The 18,129-nt window shown below is 34.3% G+C and overlaps 1 protein-coding gene across 1 annotated transcript; it reads left to right on the top strand.

The window, feature by feature from the left end:
• The first annotated feature begins 11,489 nt into the window (after positions 1-11,489).
• On the top strand, positions 11,490-16,943 carry LOC129218785 (uncharacterized). The gene is made up of 2 exons (XM_054853109.1): positions 11,490-15,422; positions 15,522-16,943. Exons 1-2 carry the CDS (start codon positions 11,490-11,492, stop codon positions 16,941-16,943), a joined length of 5,355 nt encoding a protein of 1,784 aa, XP_054709084.1.
• Positions 16,944-18,129: the final 1,186 nt, after the last annotated feature.

Below are 18,129 nucleotides of genomic sequence, written 5' to 3'. Positions count from 1 at the left end.
ATAATGCTTTTAAACATAATTTTTGAAGTTGGCGCTAAAACAAAGCGTAAAATCCAGTGTAACCATGCTTTGTTCATATTTTTTTCAGAAAAGCATCCAAAGTTACGAACAAAACATTTATATCGTTATTCAAATATGTTGTCATCAATACATAATTTATGTGATAGTGAAGAAACGGGGCCTGGTTAAATTTATAGTTGTAGTTGAGTTATGACTGTGAATGATTTTATCTATCGTTTTTGCGCCAACTTCAAAAATTATGTTTAAAAGCATTATCGATGGTGTTTAAAGAATAAAATTATTTTTCACTTTTTAGAGCAATTTTGAAGTCGGTTCTATTTTTTTTTCAAAATTTTTTTATTTCATTCTTTTTAGTGTAAATGTAGATATTTCAGTAAAAGTAAGAAGTTATTGTCCGTTTTTCACTAGTTGAGACTTGGCCACGCCCCCAACACGTGGTATCGGAAGATTCTATATGCGTCATTTGGGGATGAGGCTTCAGACCAACACTGGGAAAGGTTGCAATTGGCCATCGTTATCGCGCTGTGAGAAGACGAGTGTTCTATAATTTTCTAAGAAATTACCTCCCACCTTCTTTCCCGAAAAAAAGGTGTGCTACTAAGACAATTGTTCGACTTAAAAGTATTTTAAGATTTGCAGTGTATTTCTATACGTTTTGGGTTAATTTATCATTGATTTTGCGAAGGAAATCCTAAACTTTCTGTCTTTCACGCTAAGTAAACATTTTCTGAAAACACGGTGAACAGTTGCAGGTGAAATTGGAAGGAAAATTTTTCCTTCTATTCTGCTGAAACTTTCACAGCTCTCAAACGTGGGTTTTTCATAGGTATTCTAATTATAAATCTCTAATCGCATATTGTTAACTTTGCTGGTCAACCATTTCTCACCTTATTTTCGATCCGATTTTCTTCTTTAAAGCGTTTATTAAATATTACACAGTGCTTAGGGATAAATGAACTACTTTTGCAATATTTCGAACTGTTTTACTTCGAATATAATGAAGAATTAATGCTTTTTCGAATTGTGTTTGTTGTTACTTTGCGAATACGAGTCATTTTTAAAATAATACGTAGATTTGTAAAGTGAACAAGCAAAAATTAATGCCAAAAGATTTTTTAACTATCACCGCATTGAAAAAATAACAAAAAAAAAAAAAAAAAAAAAAAAAAAGAAAGAAAGAAAGAAAGAAAACGACAGACGATAACTTTAATTTCGAGTTTTTCTGAAAATATTTCTCTGTCACCTCATTTTTGGCCCATTTCAAACAGTCAATATTTTGTAAAAAAAAAATGTTGAATTGATGTAATCATGTAGAGACAGTATGAAAAAGTATTGAACTACTATTTCGATTCCTAGGCACTTCATTTTTAACCATACACATTTAAAGCCTACGAACAATTTTGGAAGCCTTAGTAGGTAAGTTGCACTCTGTGTGACACATTTCAATACTTTAGTACTATTTTTTTCCCCCAATATGGCTTTTATTCTTCAGAAATGAAAAAAGGAACAAAACAAAAATTAAAGCTTTTCACATGCCAATATGGTTATCTAGAGAATAATTGAATAAGTGCCTGAAACAATGTTTTATGTTACTGTTTTAACCTATTTATTTTTGTAAATACGAAAAAATATACATGCTTTTTTTATTCAAGTTTTTTCAATTACTCTAAAAGTAATTCAGTTCTTCCAGTACTTTTACGGAACAGCGTTACGTGTGGGGATCATAAAATAGGCAAAAGTTTGTTGCCCGTATTCTAATACAGATCCGAACAAGGACGGACACAAGGGAGGGGCGATGGGGCGACCGTCCCTTCCTTGAGTCGAGATGCAGAACTCTTCCACGGCATGTCTTTGATACTGAAGTTGAAAATTGTTTTAGCCTATCTTCAATAGTTTGACGAAGCTCTTGCTGTCTGGAAAATGAAAGTGTAGCACATATCTTATCCTTAACACATTACTGATAGAGATTTGAACTTTGTATAGGAAGTATTTCAAAGTTCCAAAAACTCAATTTTAGAAGATTTTAGATGATATTAAATAGGGTTATAGGGTTCAAGGGCTCTTCTCAGGAAAGTTTGGAAAATTGAAGCCCCCCCCCCCCAAAAAAAAAGAGGAACTTTAATGGGACACCTTTGATGGCGTTAAGGTAAGGGATGGGGTTTGGTACACTCCTCCGCAATTTTGTAGAAAAGGAAGTCCCTCCCCTTCCCAAAATAACTGAAATGAGACGATCTTTCATGGTGTTTGGAAAGGGGTGGGCGGAGGTTTGCGAATTTATAAAAGGGTAAGGGTGTGAAATCAATCGCCCCCTCCTTGAATAGTTTCTGGATCCGTCCTTGGCTCTTAATGTAAAATGCGTTATTTTTATCAAGAAACGTTGCTATAGTCAACCTATTCAGTTGTTCAACATATCCCACACTGGCAAGGAAACTGACTGAACCACAAGAAAAAAAACAGCAATATAGAAAATTAAGGTTTGACGCAATAGTAATTTTAAGTGATTTAGTCTCAAACATTACAATATGCGCAGTCAACTTATGTGATGTTTATTAATTAGTTTTTGAAGTATAGATACATAATGCATACTTTAAGCTCGAAAAATATTCTTCCAAATTATGAAATTTTAATGATGTGTCATTATTGATGAAATCGTTTCTACGCCCCCCCCCCCCGCACTATTTAGGTGAGCTAACTTTGCGGTTTTTGTGTCGAGAAAAAGCACTAAATTTAGATTTTAAATCAATAGCCGGCACGGTTTTCCCAGATTTTGAATTGTGTCACTTTCCTTGCCGGAGTGCGATATGATTCTTTATTAAAAACATGCATGATCATAAACAAATTGTGACTAGAGCTATCCAGGAAGGAGGGGGGAGCCGGTCTTTTCCCTTAAAACAATTGTTACTGCGATTTTGGTGACTTAGAGCAAACCTAAGGAGTTGTTCCCAAATGATGTCACGCTTGAAAGGGGTAGGGAGAGAGGGTTCGGGGTTTATGAACTTCGGACAGTTAGTCTCAAGGGGGAAGGAGGGGATTATAAGAAATATGACTTCACATATTTTGGTCCAAGTAAAAGCGTTCGTTATAGCAATATGTTCATCGAACATTGCGTGAGATGTAAAGAGGGGAGAGGCTAAGGTGAAGTGTAACGTCCTTTATGGACAGTCCGTGTTTACGTTAGGCTACTGTGTACTGAAGTGTTATAACTAACTTCGTTTCTGCCTCCCCCCCAGAAACGAAGTTGGTTACCCCCCCCCCCCCCCCCGCTTTGAAAATACTCGCCCTGGGGGTAGTCGTCATCTCTTAAGCCGGACCCAACCGATGAACCTATAATTTTGAAACAGTATTCAAACCAAAGACACTTTTTATAACGCATCGCAAATTATTACATATTTCTAAACATTAATATTCATGCAATACTTAGAGAAATAGCCTTGATTTTAATAGTCAATTGCTTTAAATATTTCAGATTGATTTTTTATTGTTTTCTCATTTACTTTTATTTCTCACATGTAAATCCTTTCTGGAACAATTGCCCAGTCCCCGCCTTTGGTTCAAACAAGTTTTTTTTTTTTGGGGGGGGGGAGAGGGGGGGGGGGGCAATTTTTGTTCGAATAATGTTTTCATCATTTTTCAAAAATAACTGCTACTGTAGATCTACTGACTGTATATCCGCTCTATATGATCTGAAATTTTGTACAATCCATACAGATGCATCAAAAAGACCCAACCCGTAAGAGCTACTGAGTCCCCCCCCCCTCAAGAAAACGGAGAGGGAGATGGAGAGAGATATTAAGTCTTCAAAACGAACGCGACCCTTAAGCATTTCAATGCCACAGTCTGTGTGGCAATGAAGTTTTCCTGTCCCCCCCCCCTTTTTTTTTTCATCAGCGCACTTGCAATTTCGAATATAGGACGTTAGTGTTTAAAAGGATATCGTTCAAAATTCAGAAAGCCTATCCTTAATAGAAATGTTTCATTCGGAAAACAAAATACCTTACTTTTTTTGTAAATACAATATTTTTGTTCTGAAATTTTCAGTTTAAAAAGTATAGATTCCCCGTAGACGACAATTACGCGAAGCTAGAAACGAAAGGAAAGAGCACAAAGAAATTTTTGCAAATTTAAATGCCCGCCAAATTTAGGGTTGTCTCAATTGAAAGCGGTGGCGATCACCCCCACGCTCAACTTAGCTTTGCTTTCCGGAAGGCGTTCCGAAGTCTCTTCTCCTCATGAACGCACAATACCTAGTAAGAAGTTCGGCTCTATATCACTGTATTGCTTTAGAAAAGCTTTTATTCAAAATTATCATTACAATTACTTTTATATGGCACCAAACTTTTATAACAATGAGTTTCATATTGTCGCGTAGATGAAGATAGCGAAGACAATGTGAAAGCCAAATGAAGCGAATACTCGTTAGTCTCAACTCGAGATCTTTATTCAGAACCACGAATGCACGTTACATCTCCTTATATACAACTTGAGAAAGTGCTGGAACTTTCCAGACTTGGAAAGATGCAGAAATTAATAGAACATTCGAGAAAATACGGGAAACAGTAGAAACGAAATTTTAGTAAAAACCACTTTGTCCTAGTCGGGATTTGAACCCGAGTCGCTCGTGTGGGAGGCGAGAATTCTACCACTGAGCCACCGTTATCCACGGATGAAAGTGCGTACTTCGCTATAATATCATTTTAATCATTTAATAGGGAAATTGCATAAAATGTACTGTTTTTTGCCCATAACTTTTTTTCTAAAGAACAAATATGGTCAAACAAAGTAATGGGACCTAAGTTGAGCCATCCCCTATCCATTAAAAAAAGAATCATCAAAATCGGTTCACTAGGTAATACGCTATGAGTGGACAAACAAAAAAAAAAACATACATACGGTATGAACTGATAACCGCCTCCTTTTTGAAGTCGGTTAAAAAGAAATTGAACCAAGGAGATCTGGAACTCTTTCTTGACGCGTACTTATCTCCAGCACGTTTGAATTGAGGGGGAACACGTCTGGAATGTACTTTATGTCTGCAATGCGATGTTTGCCCTTGTGAAGCGGCATTGAGCGGGGTTTGCCTAAAAAGGAAGGTTATATAGGTAAACCCCCAACGAGCTCTACAGTTTTTTCGAAAAAGTTCCGTTAGTGACACAAGTTGTTGAAGAGTTAACGACCCGGGGCTGGACTTGCTGTCCACGCCCGGGTATAAAAGGCAGATGATGCAGTCATGTTATATATTTTATTATATATTATATGTAGTCTAGTTTAGTCTCGCTGTTTCCAGTCTGAACATCATCTTATTTTTAATCTATTCAATACATTAAGAATTTAATTACGTTGGAAGAATGAATCAAATTTTTCGTCCAGTCCATGATGAGAAGTAATACTTGAAAAAATCAAGGAAGATCCGATTAATGATGAATTCCAACAAGAAGCACAATGAACTGTGTTAAATTCCGAATCAGCGAATCTCATGGACTCCAACAAATATTACACCAACAAGAGGAACAACGAAAATAACGTTATTAAATGAACTGTATTAAAATTCCGAATCGGCGAATCACTTGGACTCCAACAAATATGACAACCTCTACCATAATATTATACCTTGGCTAAGATTCACCAGTGCAATAGCGGGCCCGCTCATCATTTAATGTGAGTAATTAAGATTAAAATATTTGAGATCTCATAACTGCATATATTTAAAGTTATATCTTTATCATGTAATTCTTGACAAACGAAAGATAAATAAGAATATTCTAAATCTGATATTTGATTCATTATAACCGTTCCCAATAGTTTATATTTTCGTGCGGCTAACATAATGTATGTACTAAACTATACGATCACTTATCTAATATATCATAATAACTAATCTGACTGTATGATATGTTTATATTCACAATTAAATATTTGTCTGTAATTTATGCTTCATGTGTTATTTTGTGCATGTAGTACTTCTTTGAAAATCTACCAATTTATCATTACAGCAAAAAAGGAAATCAAATCATCATATATATTTAATAATTGCATTTTAATGTACCAAACAAATCAGTAATAACCATATTTGGCTCAACCTACTTCTAATGCACAGTACAAGCACCATCACAATTGTAAAATTATAATAAAGTTTCAAGATGAAATAAAAAATAAAACTATTTGTAAAAATAAAAAATTTCGCAAAATTCCCCCAAATCGACCACGTGGTGGAAAGTAATTAAGTTAATTAGGCTGGTTATTATTGAGACATCGTAACACAATTTTTTTTATTAATAGATATTGACAACGTAAATGTTCGCTCAAAATTTTAAGTCAATCGGTGAAAAAGAAAAAAATTCAAAAATTAAAAACCTCCGATTAGGCATAACAATTTCAAACTAACCCTAATCTACTATACACTTATTAAATAAAAGTTAATTTAATTGAATTATAATTGTTGAATTTTAAAGTGTCTTACCTTTTTGTGAACCGGGGCATGAATCCAATATTTTTTCATGGGTTTCCAATGATGAAACTTGAAATTGCCCTAATTATTTGCTTCCGTGGCGGAGCAAAAACAATGCGCTTCACCTGGCCTAGCGGTCACCTACTCTCGTAGCCCTGTGTGGCACCCGCATAGTACAGGACGGACCGGGGCCTCCGCAGAAGCTTGGCTTTCGGTGCGTTTGTAATCGGGACGGCGGAATGCCGTTGGAGAACATTATTTCAAGTCATATTTGTTCTTATTTAATTTCAATTTCCTGATTTTTCTCCAAGTGAGAGAAATTTGACTCTGTTCAAATCCGTATCCTTCTTGAAATTGACATTTTTGAAAGCCCTTTCAAACCATGTAATAACTTGCGTTATTCAATACCGTTTTGTTTTCAACAACAAAAAAATGATGTATTGTAATTTCACTTTTATTTCATTTGAACCATGCACATATATTAAAATTGATTTAATACAATAAACATATATTTTTTATTTGGTAAATGTTTCAGAAGTGTTGAAATGCTTTTAAATTTTAATTTAAGTTATCAAAATATGAATCAAAGTCCTTGGGGGAAAAGTTTAAGTTATTTATTACTGGATTTAAATTAGAAAAACAAAGCATCATGTTTAATTTTCTGAAAACTGAAAAAAAAAATTAAAAAATTTAAAATTTTGAAAAACTTTTATGCTGTGTAGTAAAAATTTGAAAAAAATAATTTAAATTGAAATACAGATTTCTTTTTGATGACCATAAAATATCTACAAACGTGCGAACTATTTAAAGAAAACTGTAAGAGAATTTTTTGTGTAGATTTTCTGTAGATCTAATTGAAGAAAATTTACAGATTTTTTTCTTCAAAAAATCTGCAGAATATTAAGAGAAAACTAAACAGAAAACTTTTTTGTGTGGATTTTCTGCAGATTATTTTGAAGACAAAATGCAGATTTTGTTCATTTTTAAAAAATCTGCAGAAATCTTGAAAAATACTTCAAAAATTTTTTTTTTCTGCAGATTTTCAGAAGATTATTTTTAGCTGGGACTCTGGATATTTCCCGTAATTTATAATTTATAACAAGATAAATCACACTTACACCAAAAATCTCACTTATGGTGGTCTCGTTGCAGATAATTACTTTAATTTTCAACTAGACTGTAGAAGTAACTCGAAACTTAAAAAAGAACTTGGCTCCAATTGTAATTTAAAACCCCCTTAACCCCCTTACGTAAGAGGGTTGTGAAACAGAAATCGTTTACTTTAATAAATAAAATAAAATTGTAGAAGAAAACATTTTTTGAAGCGAAACACCAAAACGTAGGTAATTAAAACTTGTAGAAGTGAAATTTTCCCTTAACACAGCATTTATTTTTACTTTTGAAAATTGTTACTTTTTTTCAATAACTCAAATTTTCTGCCTATATTATAAAATATTAATAAAGATTTCGGATTCAGTAGAGTTGATGGCAAATCTGAAAGCTTTTCTGATGTCATATTATTTCTTAAGTAAATTTAAAAAACTTTTAAACTTCTTTTTACTTGAAGGCGTAGAAACAGGAAAGGTTAAAAAAAAAGAATATTCGGAAAATAGGGAATAAGATCATTTTTGTCTATTATTTCGCACATTTTCAAAAATGGGAAATTTTAACAAGCTCCTTAAAACAATAAACACTAAAATCACCTTTTCCGTATAGCTAAAACAAAACTCTTAACCAGGGTTTCATATCAGTAAAAACAAAAAAGAAAACGAAAAGAAAGAAAAGACGACTTTTGAGACCATTGAGCTTGTGAGTGTTTTTCGATGACTGATTTTCCAAAACTTCGTAAATTGGAAAAAAAAAAAAAAAGATTTTGTTTGAAGAAAAGTTGTTTACGATTCTAAGCATGAGAAAGTGAAAATATAATGAGAAGTTAGAATCCTTGACCGTCCGTTTCAACGTGAACCGAACGGGTTCAACTGTGAGTAACTCCTGCGTAACACGGGCATATCCAGAGGAAGACGAGGGAGAGCAGCTGCACCCCTCCTTCCACCTTATCAAAATAAAATGTATTCAAAGAAAATGAAAAAAAAAAAAGAGAATTTTTTTTATAATTTACTTATTGGCGATTGCTTCAATTTTTCGATGAGTTTGATTCTTCGCGTTTTGTTGGGTTAGTACCGCAATACTGCTATGAAGTCAACGCTAAGTAATACAGCGCCAAAAACGCTGCCCTTTTCCACAAACTCCCCGCAAAAAAGTATTCGTTCTTTTGAAAAGTACGTTGTTACATATAAATAAGTTTCCCAAACAAAGTGAAAAAGTTTAAATTTAGAAAAGTTCCTCCTCCAAGTGTGTCAATTTTTATTTTTCCAGTGTATGTGTGCGTAAGGGAGGGGGGGGGGCAAAGGTGGTATAAACTAATACATTTTCTAGAGAAAAACAACATATATGCACAAGTTAATAATTGCATTATTTCCAAAATCGTAGGGGGGATGGGAGGGGATCCCCCTTGGCTATTCCCTAAATAACGGACCAACCCCTTCGTTTACATTGAAATGGATACGTCCTTACTGCGTAATGACTCATAGAAACTTTATTTCCCACAACAGTAGACTTTTTTTCTCTGGAATTTTTAATGCATTTCAGTTTTTAAATGACAGTAAATAAACGTGTCACCTATAATCTGGTAAAACAACGATATAAATCTAGTTATAGGAGAAAAAATGCATACAAATGTTTCTGGGTTCAAGGCAACCGTTTTCAATGCTTAGTCTTACATCGATAAGCTTACAGGACGATGTAAGTTTGTAGATGTAAAGACATTCTGCAAAACAATATTTTCTGTTATTATAACGAATTATTAAATTTATATTAAACTAAATGTACTAAATGTATTTAACTTATATTGATTTATATCGCTGCCTCCGAATCATTTTTAAGTAATTCAAAAACAAATGATTTTTGTGCAAACTTTGAAATAAAAATTTTGCACGAAAGAAGTAAAAGAATATTTTCATAGGGTCTTCACCCTATAACGTCATTTAGATCCCCCCTCCCTTTTTTTAAGTTACTTACTTTCTTGTAAAGACAATGCACAAAAAAAAAAAAAAAAGAAAAATAAACTAAGCAGTTTGAAAGTTATTGAAAAGAAAGGAAATTTTTGTTGTAGAGTTATAAGATAGGAGACTGTGTGTATGTTGGTCGGTCTTTCAGTCCCCTCCCCGTCCCAAAGCACTAGTTGAATTCGAACAAGACATTTTTTGTTTGGTAGCTCTTGGCTCCAGGACATTTTGTTCTTTCGCTATTTGTTTGCGTGTTTTTTTTTTTTTTTATTCAACCAATATTTGTTGAATTGAGAGTAACTTTTAGTTTAGTTTCCACATTTTCATGCACGTTGAACAATGTCGAAAGTTAGAAATTATTGAAATACTCACAGAAGTTGGAACTGAGATTGAGAAAATGAACTTGATATCGTTTGTATAACAGGAAATAGTTTCCTTTCTTCTGCAAAAATGTTTTTTTATAATGTTTAGATATTAAGTGTTTTAACTGTCGAAAAAGAATATTTTAAATAATTTTGAACTTAAAGTTAATCGATGTTGGTACACTGGAAGAACTTCTTGTTCATATGTCACAATATTGCTCTATTTTACTACTTTTTGAACACAAAGATAAGCAGCATCAAAATCTGTGTTTTAGCTAAACGACTTTTTTTTCTTTTTTTTTTTTTAAGTACGTAAACTTTTAGAATTATCTAAATTTTCTAACTGAGAACATGAAAATGTATTAATTACTTTGATTTTTTAATTTATGTATCCCATATTAATAAAAAATCATTATCATTACCAGTTTATACTTTAAATACTTTGTTTTTTTTAAATATGTACTAAAATCAATGGATAAAGCAGGGATGGGGCCGGCTTCCCCTTCCCAAGGACAATGGCGAATCTTCCAAAAGGAAAGCCTCCCAAAGTGATAATTAAATATTCTCTCTAAAAGTACCCTCAAAAAAAAAAAAAAAAAAAAAAAAAAAACAAAGGCGCAGTCTGTGCAATGAATCCCCTCCCCCTTTCTCGTTGGCATTGTGACGAACACTCGATCTTCTCTCCCCCTTTTCCCTCAGAGATCCACTTGAGTTTGACCTCTTAGAACTTTTCCATCCGAACTTTTAGCAGATTCAAGTGATGCTTCGAACCACGAGCTGTGCGGTGGAATCTCCTAGATTATGTTTGTCGAATTTTCTAATAGTCTTAATATTGTACATAAATGTAAAATAGTAATATAGTTAGTTAATAGAAGTTTTGTCTAGTCCTTTTTCAGGCCTCTGATTTATTATGAGTCTAAGTTTTCAGTATAGAATTAACTCACCTATTGACGTAAGAAAGAACCGACACGACGTATGGCATAAAGAAGATAAAGAAGGTAAGCATTTTGATTTGCTTACTTAACTGAATTGAAATTTTATATTTTGATATTTATTGAATGCTATCGTTCGTGAAATATTTACTGGCGCCCGAACAGGGACGTCTTAGGTGGTTAATAATTGAATTGTTGAATTTTGAAATATTTGAAAATATTATATTTGAAATTTGAATTGCAACTGTTTAAGAATTACACGTCTTCGAAAATAAAATTCTTGGAGTTAAATGATTACAGATATTATGTTTGAAAGTCTAGAAAATTGTTTGCATTATACATATTTTGAAAATTGATAACTCTTTGAATATTATTTGTAATTCTGAATAATTTTGTATTTGACCAGTTAAATTAATTATTTAAACATGTCAACACTTGAAGAATTAAAGAAGTATCGATCAGTTATCAGAGGTCTGACGACAAAACTAATTAAAAGTTGCACAGAATATCATAACTTTAAATTTTGAGACATATGATCATATATGATATAATTGCATTATTGGAATATCATATTTTAAATGTTGAGATGAATGATTATATATGATATATTTTGCATAATAATTTGAATATTGTAGTAAAATTGAAATTGATAAGCGGCTGCAATATGGCTCAGAACGCGACACCAAAATCAATTGAGAACGCTCAACACATTGAATTACTGAAAAGAAAAAGAACTACATTACGATCTTCAGTTACTAAACTATTAAACAAGATTGAAATAGAAATTAAGAAAACCGAAGTAACGGAAGATAGCGAACTTGATCTTTTCTTAGAACAATTGAATGATAAATTTGAATCGCTTAAATTGGTGGATTCAGATCTAGAACAATTATGGTCTCCTACGGAAGTAGATAAGGAACTAGAATCAGCAGAAGAATATCGAGAAAAAATAATAACCTGGAGATTCAAAGCAAAGAAATACATGAATTTAAATCAATTGACTGTTCAGTCTAACCACCTGAATACAGAATTTAACGAGAATACAACTGCTAGCGTTAACATCCCAAAACCAGATTTAACTATTTCGCCGACATATGTAAAACTTCCGCGGCTCACTATTGAAACCTTTGATGGTGATATTTGTAAGTGGCCAGAATTTTGGTCAAGGTTTAAAACTGCCGTTCATGAAAATTACAACCTATCGAATGTCGAGAAATTTTCTTATTTAAAGTCATATTTATGTAAAGATGCGGAATTGGCCATTTCTGGTTTATCAATAACGGAAGAAAATTATTCTAAATCTATTTCAATATTGGAATCGCGTTTCGGAAAGAAAGAATTGATTATCGACAGGCACATGGCGAATTTACTTAGTTTAGAAAGTTGTAGAAACTCTAGAAATGTTCTTGCTTTAAGAAGATTGTATGATAAATGTCAAGTTGAAATTAACGCATTAAAAAGTCTAGGAATTGAGCCAGATAGCTACGGAACATTATTATTTCCCATTTTAATTCGAAGTATTCCAGGCGATTTGGCCTTGGACTTTAACAAAAACCATGAGGCGCAAGAGAATAAAATTACCGACCTAATTAATTTTCTAAAGAGAGAAGTGGAATCTCGCGAACGCATGATACTCATAACTCAGCCAAATGAAACCAAAACTTTTTCCGAATCATCACGGCCATGTGGTAATTCTTTCCCCCCGCGCGGAAATGAAGTCGTAAACCACAGGAGGTCATCGGAGAGTGGCCCAAGAAATAAAGCTAAAATCGAAAGAATAAAAAATCCTACTGCTAGTGAATTATGTGCATACGATAACAACTCAAAATCTAAATTATGCCTTTTTTGCCGGGAAGCATCGCATTCTAGCATTAATTGTGGTTTTGCAAAAAGCTTGCCACTTGAAAAAAGGAAATCAATGCTGATTAAAAAGGGTTCTTGTTTTCGGTGTTTGGGCATCGGGCATTTGAGTGCTTCATGTAAGGCGAAAGTTAAATGTAATATTTGTGGGAAAAGACATCTTGACATTATGTGTTGGGATGAAAATAAACGCTCCGACATTAATGAAGATAAACCAAACAAACGTTCTGAAATAAATGAGAACACAACACTTGCGAATAACGAATGCTCTAGGGAAGTTTATCTTCAAACTTTAGTTGTGTACATTAAAGAAAATAATTTGAAAAATTTTTTAAGACTAATTATCGATTTGGGATCCCAAAGGTCTTACATTTCAAAATTTGCTGCAAGAAAAATGAAATTAACTGCATTAGGAGAGGAATACGTGAGTCATGGGTTATTTGGGGGAATTACACATGCGGAAACGCATCAACGATACCTCATTAATCTGTCAAATATTGATGAAAACTATGACTTTGAATTAGAAGTTTTAGATCAAAAGAAAATTTGTGCTACTCTGCCTAAAATGACTGATCCTCATTATTTAAAACGATTGAAGGATATGAATATTCAACTTAGTGATGCAGCGATAAATGAAGATTCCTGCTTGCATGAAAAGAATCCTAACGAAATTAATTTGCTTATTGGTGCTGATTACGCTGGTAAATTGTTAACAGGAAATATAAAACATATTTCAGGAAGCTTGGTTGCGGTAGAAACTCGACTAGGGTGGACTATCATGGGTAAATCTGATATAGAAACCACAGAAACAAATAGTTCAATGTTAGTATTGTCACTACATGTAAACAATGCGAAGATTACAGATCTCTGGAATTTAGACACCTTGGGAATTAAGGATGATTGTACGAAACGTACTCAAATAGAAACCCAAGAGCTTGCCTTAGAACATTTCAGAAAAACAGTTAGTAGGGACAGTACAGGAAGATACAAGGTTAATTTACCCTGGTTAGATCAACACCCTCCTTTATTTGACAACAAAGAGTTAGCTCGGAAAAGACTCAAGCGTACAGTAAGGTCCCAAAAATCGCAGAATCGATTAACAGAGTATCAAGAGGTTTTTTACCAGTGGGAAAAAGAAGGCATCATTGAGGAAGTTGACCAAAAGAAAGCTGATCCTGTGGGTCTGGGTACACATTATCTGCCTCATAGAGCAGTGTTTAAAGATAGTTCCACCACTAAAGTGCGTCCTGTATTCGATGGATCCGCGAAGACAAGAAATTCCGTATCAATAAACGAATGTGTTGAAAAAGGTCCCAACCTTATTGAGCTGATCCCCGCTATTCTAAACCGATTTAGGTGGGGGAAAATCGGAGTTATTTCGGATATCAAGCAGGCCTTTTTACAAATAGCCTTAAATGATTCCGACAGAGACGTTCTACGATTCATATGGTGGAAGGAAGGAGATCCCCAAAAAGAAGTCACCTATAGGCATTGCCGGGTCGTGTTCGGCATTTCAAGCTCCCAATTTTTACTCTTAGCAGTTTTGAATCATGTTTTAGATCAAGTAGAAGAGCCATTTAAGACTGTTGCAATGAAACTAAAAAATTCATTGTACGTTGATAATTGTGTTGCAAGCGTGGACTCGGTCGCTGAATTGGAACATTTTAGAACAGAAACTCAGAAAATTCTAAAACCAGCTAAATTTGATTTACGTGGATGGAAAAATACTTTTCTACCTGAAATAGAAGAACCGGTCAGTGATAGTTTTATTGCCGACGAAGAAAAGGAAGTACCAGTGTTAGGTTTAGCATGGGATAGAGAAAACGATTACTTATCCTGCCAACTGATCCAAACAGGGAACGAAGATGAACAAATTACAAAGAGGAAAATTCTGTCTGTAGCTCACCAAATATTCGATCCAATAGGATTCACTTGCCCAGTAACATTAATGCCAAAATTGCTCCTTCAAGAATGCTGGAAATTAGGAATCTCTTGGGATTCAAAATTACCGGAAGAAATAATTCAAAAATTTGAAAAATGGAAAAAGGGATTATCCGAACGGAAATATTTAAAAATTCCACGTAGACTTTCTCATTTAGATCTAAGTGAATCGAAGCTGACTCTCCACACTTTCTGTGATGCGTCAAAATTGGCATATGCTGCGTGTGTATTTTTAAGAGTAGAAAACGATTCTGAAGTCACTTGCCAATTAATTCAAGCTCGATCTAGAGTTGCTCCATTAAAAAGGATATCCATTCCAAGGATGGAACTGCTAGCATGCAATATTGGAGCTAGATTGGCCAATTCAGTGAAGACAGATTTGAGTTTGGAAGGAATTGAATCATTTTTCTGGAGTGATTCCATGGACGCTCTGTATTGGATTACGAAAGAAGGCCCTTGGATGATTTTTGTATCCAACAGAGTCAGCGAGATTAGAAGACTCTCAAAAACATCTGAATGGAATTTTGTTCCAGGAGCACAAAATATTGCTGATCTACCCTCAAGAGGATGCTCGGTAAAAAACTTACTGAAGGAACAATGGCACGAAGGACCTGCATGGCTAAGAGACTCGAGAGATAAATGGCCAAATTTCGCGCTTTCACCAGATGAAAATAACATAAGTGCTGAAAAGAAGAAGATTATAGTATCGTCTTTGAATCAGAAGAGTGACGAATTCTATAACAATATCTCTTCGTACGAGAAAATAATCAGAGTCACGGCTTGGATGAAAAGATTTGTTAACAATTGTAGAATGAAAGATAAAAGAAGAAAATCAAAAGATTTAGAAATTGAAGAAATAAAAACAGCTGAAATCATTGTTTGGAAAATCGTACAGAAAACCTGCTTCAAATCAGAGAAGGATGAACGTATTCGAAATTTAAAGGCATTTGTAGATTCGTCAGGAATTCTAAGGGTTAAATCGCGGCTATTAATGAGACAAGACTTGGAAGATTTTCGAACACCTGTAATCCTACCATCTGAACACCCAATCGTCTCTAAATTAATCATGGAAAAACATAAACAGTCCCTACATTGTGGGATCCAAACTTTGATGGCAATATTACGTGAAAGATTTTGGATTTTGAAGAGTCGTAGAACTATTCGCAACATTTTGAGAAGTTGCGTAATATGCAAACGGCATGATTCAAAGCCTCTTGCTGCTGAACACGCTCCTTTGCCAGAAGATCGTGTCAAGGATGCTGAAGTTTTTGAAGTAACTGGAATTGATTTAGCTATTCCTTTAATTTTGAAAAACGGATCAAAGGTGTGGATTGCTTTATTCACCTGTGCTGTGTATCGTGCTGTTCATCTGGAACTTGTTTCTGCATTATCCACAGATAATTTTTTATTGGCTCTTCGTCGATTCATAGCCCGACGAGGAAGACCGAAAGTTGTGTATACTGACAATGGTAGTAATTTTATTGGTGCAAGTTCTTTCTTAAAAAAAATTGATTGGGATAAAGTTGTCAAAGACAATAATGTTAATAGAATTAAATGGAAATTTATTCCTCCTGCTTCTCCTTGGTGGGGAGGATTTTGGGAAAGGATGATAGGCTTAATGAAGAATATTCTCCGGAAAGTTTTAGGAAATGCATCATTAAAATACGAAGAACTTTATACAATTCTTTGTGATTGTGAAAATGTTTTGAACTGTCGACCCTTAACTTATGTATCTGAAGATCTTGAACTACAACCTATTACACCTGCTTTATTTTTTCGAGACTTGAAAGAAAGCAGTGTCCCAGATCTGGATCACATAGATTCTGCATACTTGCAAAGAAGATACGTTTATCGAACGAAAGTCCGAGAAGATTTAAGAAAACGGTTTCGGACAGAGTATTTAGGACAGCTGAGAAATCATGCCACAAGAAGAAGGAAATACACAGAACTGTCGATCGGTGATATCGTGTTGATAGAAACAAATGAAAAAAGAATAAACTGGCCATTAGGGAAAATTATAGAGTTATTTCCGGGTAAAGACGGTGTAATACGCCTAGTAAAACTACGAACAAGATATGGGGAAACACTTCGTCCAATACAGAGATTATATCCATTGGAAGTGAACCGGGAAACTGGCTGTCATTTCAGAGAGTGTGTTGAGAATCAACATCAAACTGAGACAATCGGTGATGAACCTAAAACACAACCTGGACCTAATGGACATGATCATGATCCTCCCAGGATAACCAGGTCTGGACGAGTGGTACGAGCTCCTAGACGTTCGGATCTTTTGAACTGTTCATCCGACTGGGGTTGAGTTTCAACCTGCGAAACTCAACGGGGGGAGTATGTGACGAACACTCGATCTTCTCTCCCCCTTTTCCCTCAGAGATCCACTTGAGTTTGACCTCTTAGAACTTTTCCATCCGAACTTTTAGCAGATTCAAGTGATGCTTCGAACCACGAGCTGTGCGGTGGAATCTCCTAGATTATGTTTGTCGAATTTTCTAATAGTCTTAATATTGTACATAAATGTAAAATAGTAATATAGTTAGTTAATAGAAGTTTTGTCTAGTCCTTTTTCAGGCCTCTGATTTATTATGAGTCTAAGTTTTCAGTATAGAATTAACTCACCTATTGACGTAAGAAAGAACCGACACGACGTATGGCATAAAGAAGATAAAGAAGGTAAGCATTTTGATTTGCTTACTTAACTGAATTGAAATTTTATATTTTGATATTTATTGAATGCTATCGTTCGTGAAAGGCATCCCTGGTTAAAGACACAATATTTTCAAAATCTTTGATGAAATCCCAGCAGTAAAAATTGAAAGTTGATTTAGTGTCTTGGGACCACAAAGTGAACGTTCTCAGAAGCAAATTTAAACTGCAATTAATTTTGAAACAGCCGTCAATTTCACACGTAGCGAAAAACACAGATCATGTATTTCTATCCTAACTTCATCAGACTTCCCTAGAAATTGTTTCTAGTTTGAAGAGGTTTAATTCATGCGCAGCCCCTCAGATATCGACGTTTCCCGTTACAACTGGACGATGATACGCGAGCTGTATTTAAAGACAGTTGAATGGGTCATTGGCCACAAGAAAAACTGTTTTGCACCCACCGCACGATAAACTCGGACAGCGAAAGCGAAGTGGAAAAATATTTCACGAACAATGGGTCTACATGACTACATCTTTAATCTGAGATGGGAAGTGAAACAAATGATGAGATATTGGATTCTTCGTGCATTCGTGTATGTTTTGCTATTTGATGTGTCTTTGTCGTTTAGTATTGGCCGGGAATTAAAGCTATTGTTTCAGGTAAAGTGTTTATTAACCATCAATAGAGTTTTGTGAACAGTATGCCATATTTTCTTAGGTCATACTCGTTTTTCGAAATAACAGAGTACTATTGTTTTTAACGGCCATTAAGATTAAGATTTCATAAATGATTTTTCTCTTCAGTTACGCGTTGAAGTAATATTCATTTTCTATTCATT

This window comes from Uloborus diversus, chromosome 3, assembly GCF_026930045.1.
Source record: "Uloborus diversus isolate 005 chromosome 3, Udiv.v.3.1, whole genome shotgun sequence".
NCBI lineage: Eukaryota > Metazoa > Arthropoda > Arachnida > Araneae > Uloboridae > Uloborus > Uloborus diversus.
This window is presented reverse-complemented; position numbering and strand designations above follow the sequence as displayed.

Excerpts from the sequence above, each read along its gene's own strand:
- LOC129218785 (XM_054853109.1), top strand. The coding sequence starts at position 11,490 with ATGGCTCAGAACGCGACACCAAAATCAATTGAGAACGCTCAACACATT. Across the intron at positions 15,423-15,521 it reads CGGCTTGGATGAAAAGATTT|AAAACCTGCTTCAAATCAGA; the intron begins GTTAACAATTGT and ends AAAATCGTACAG.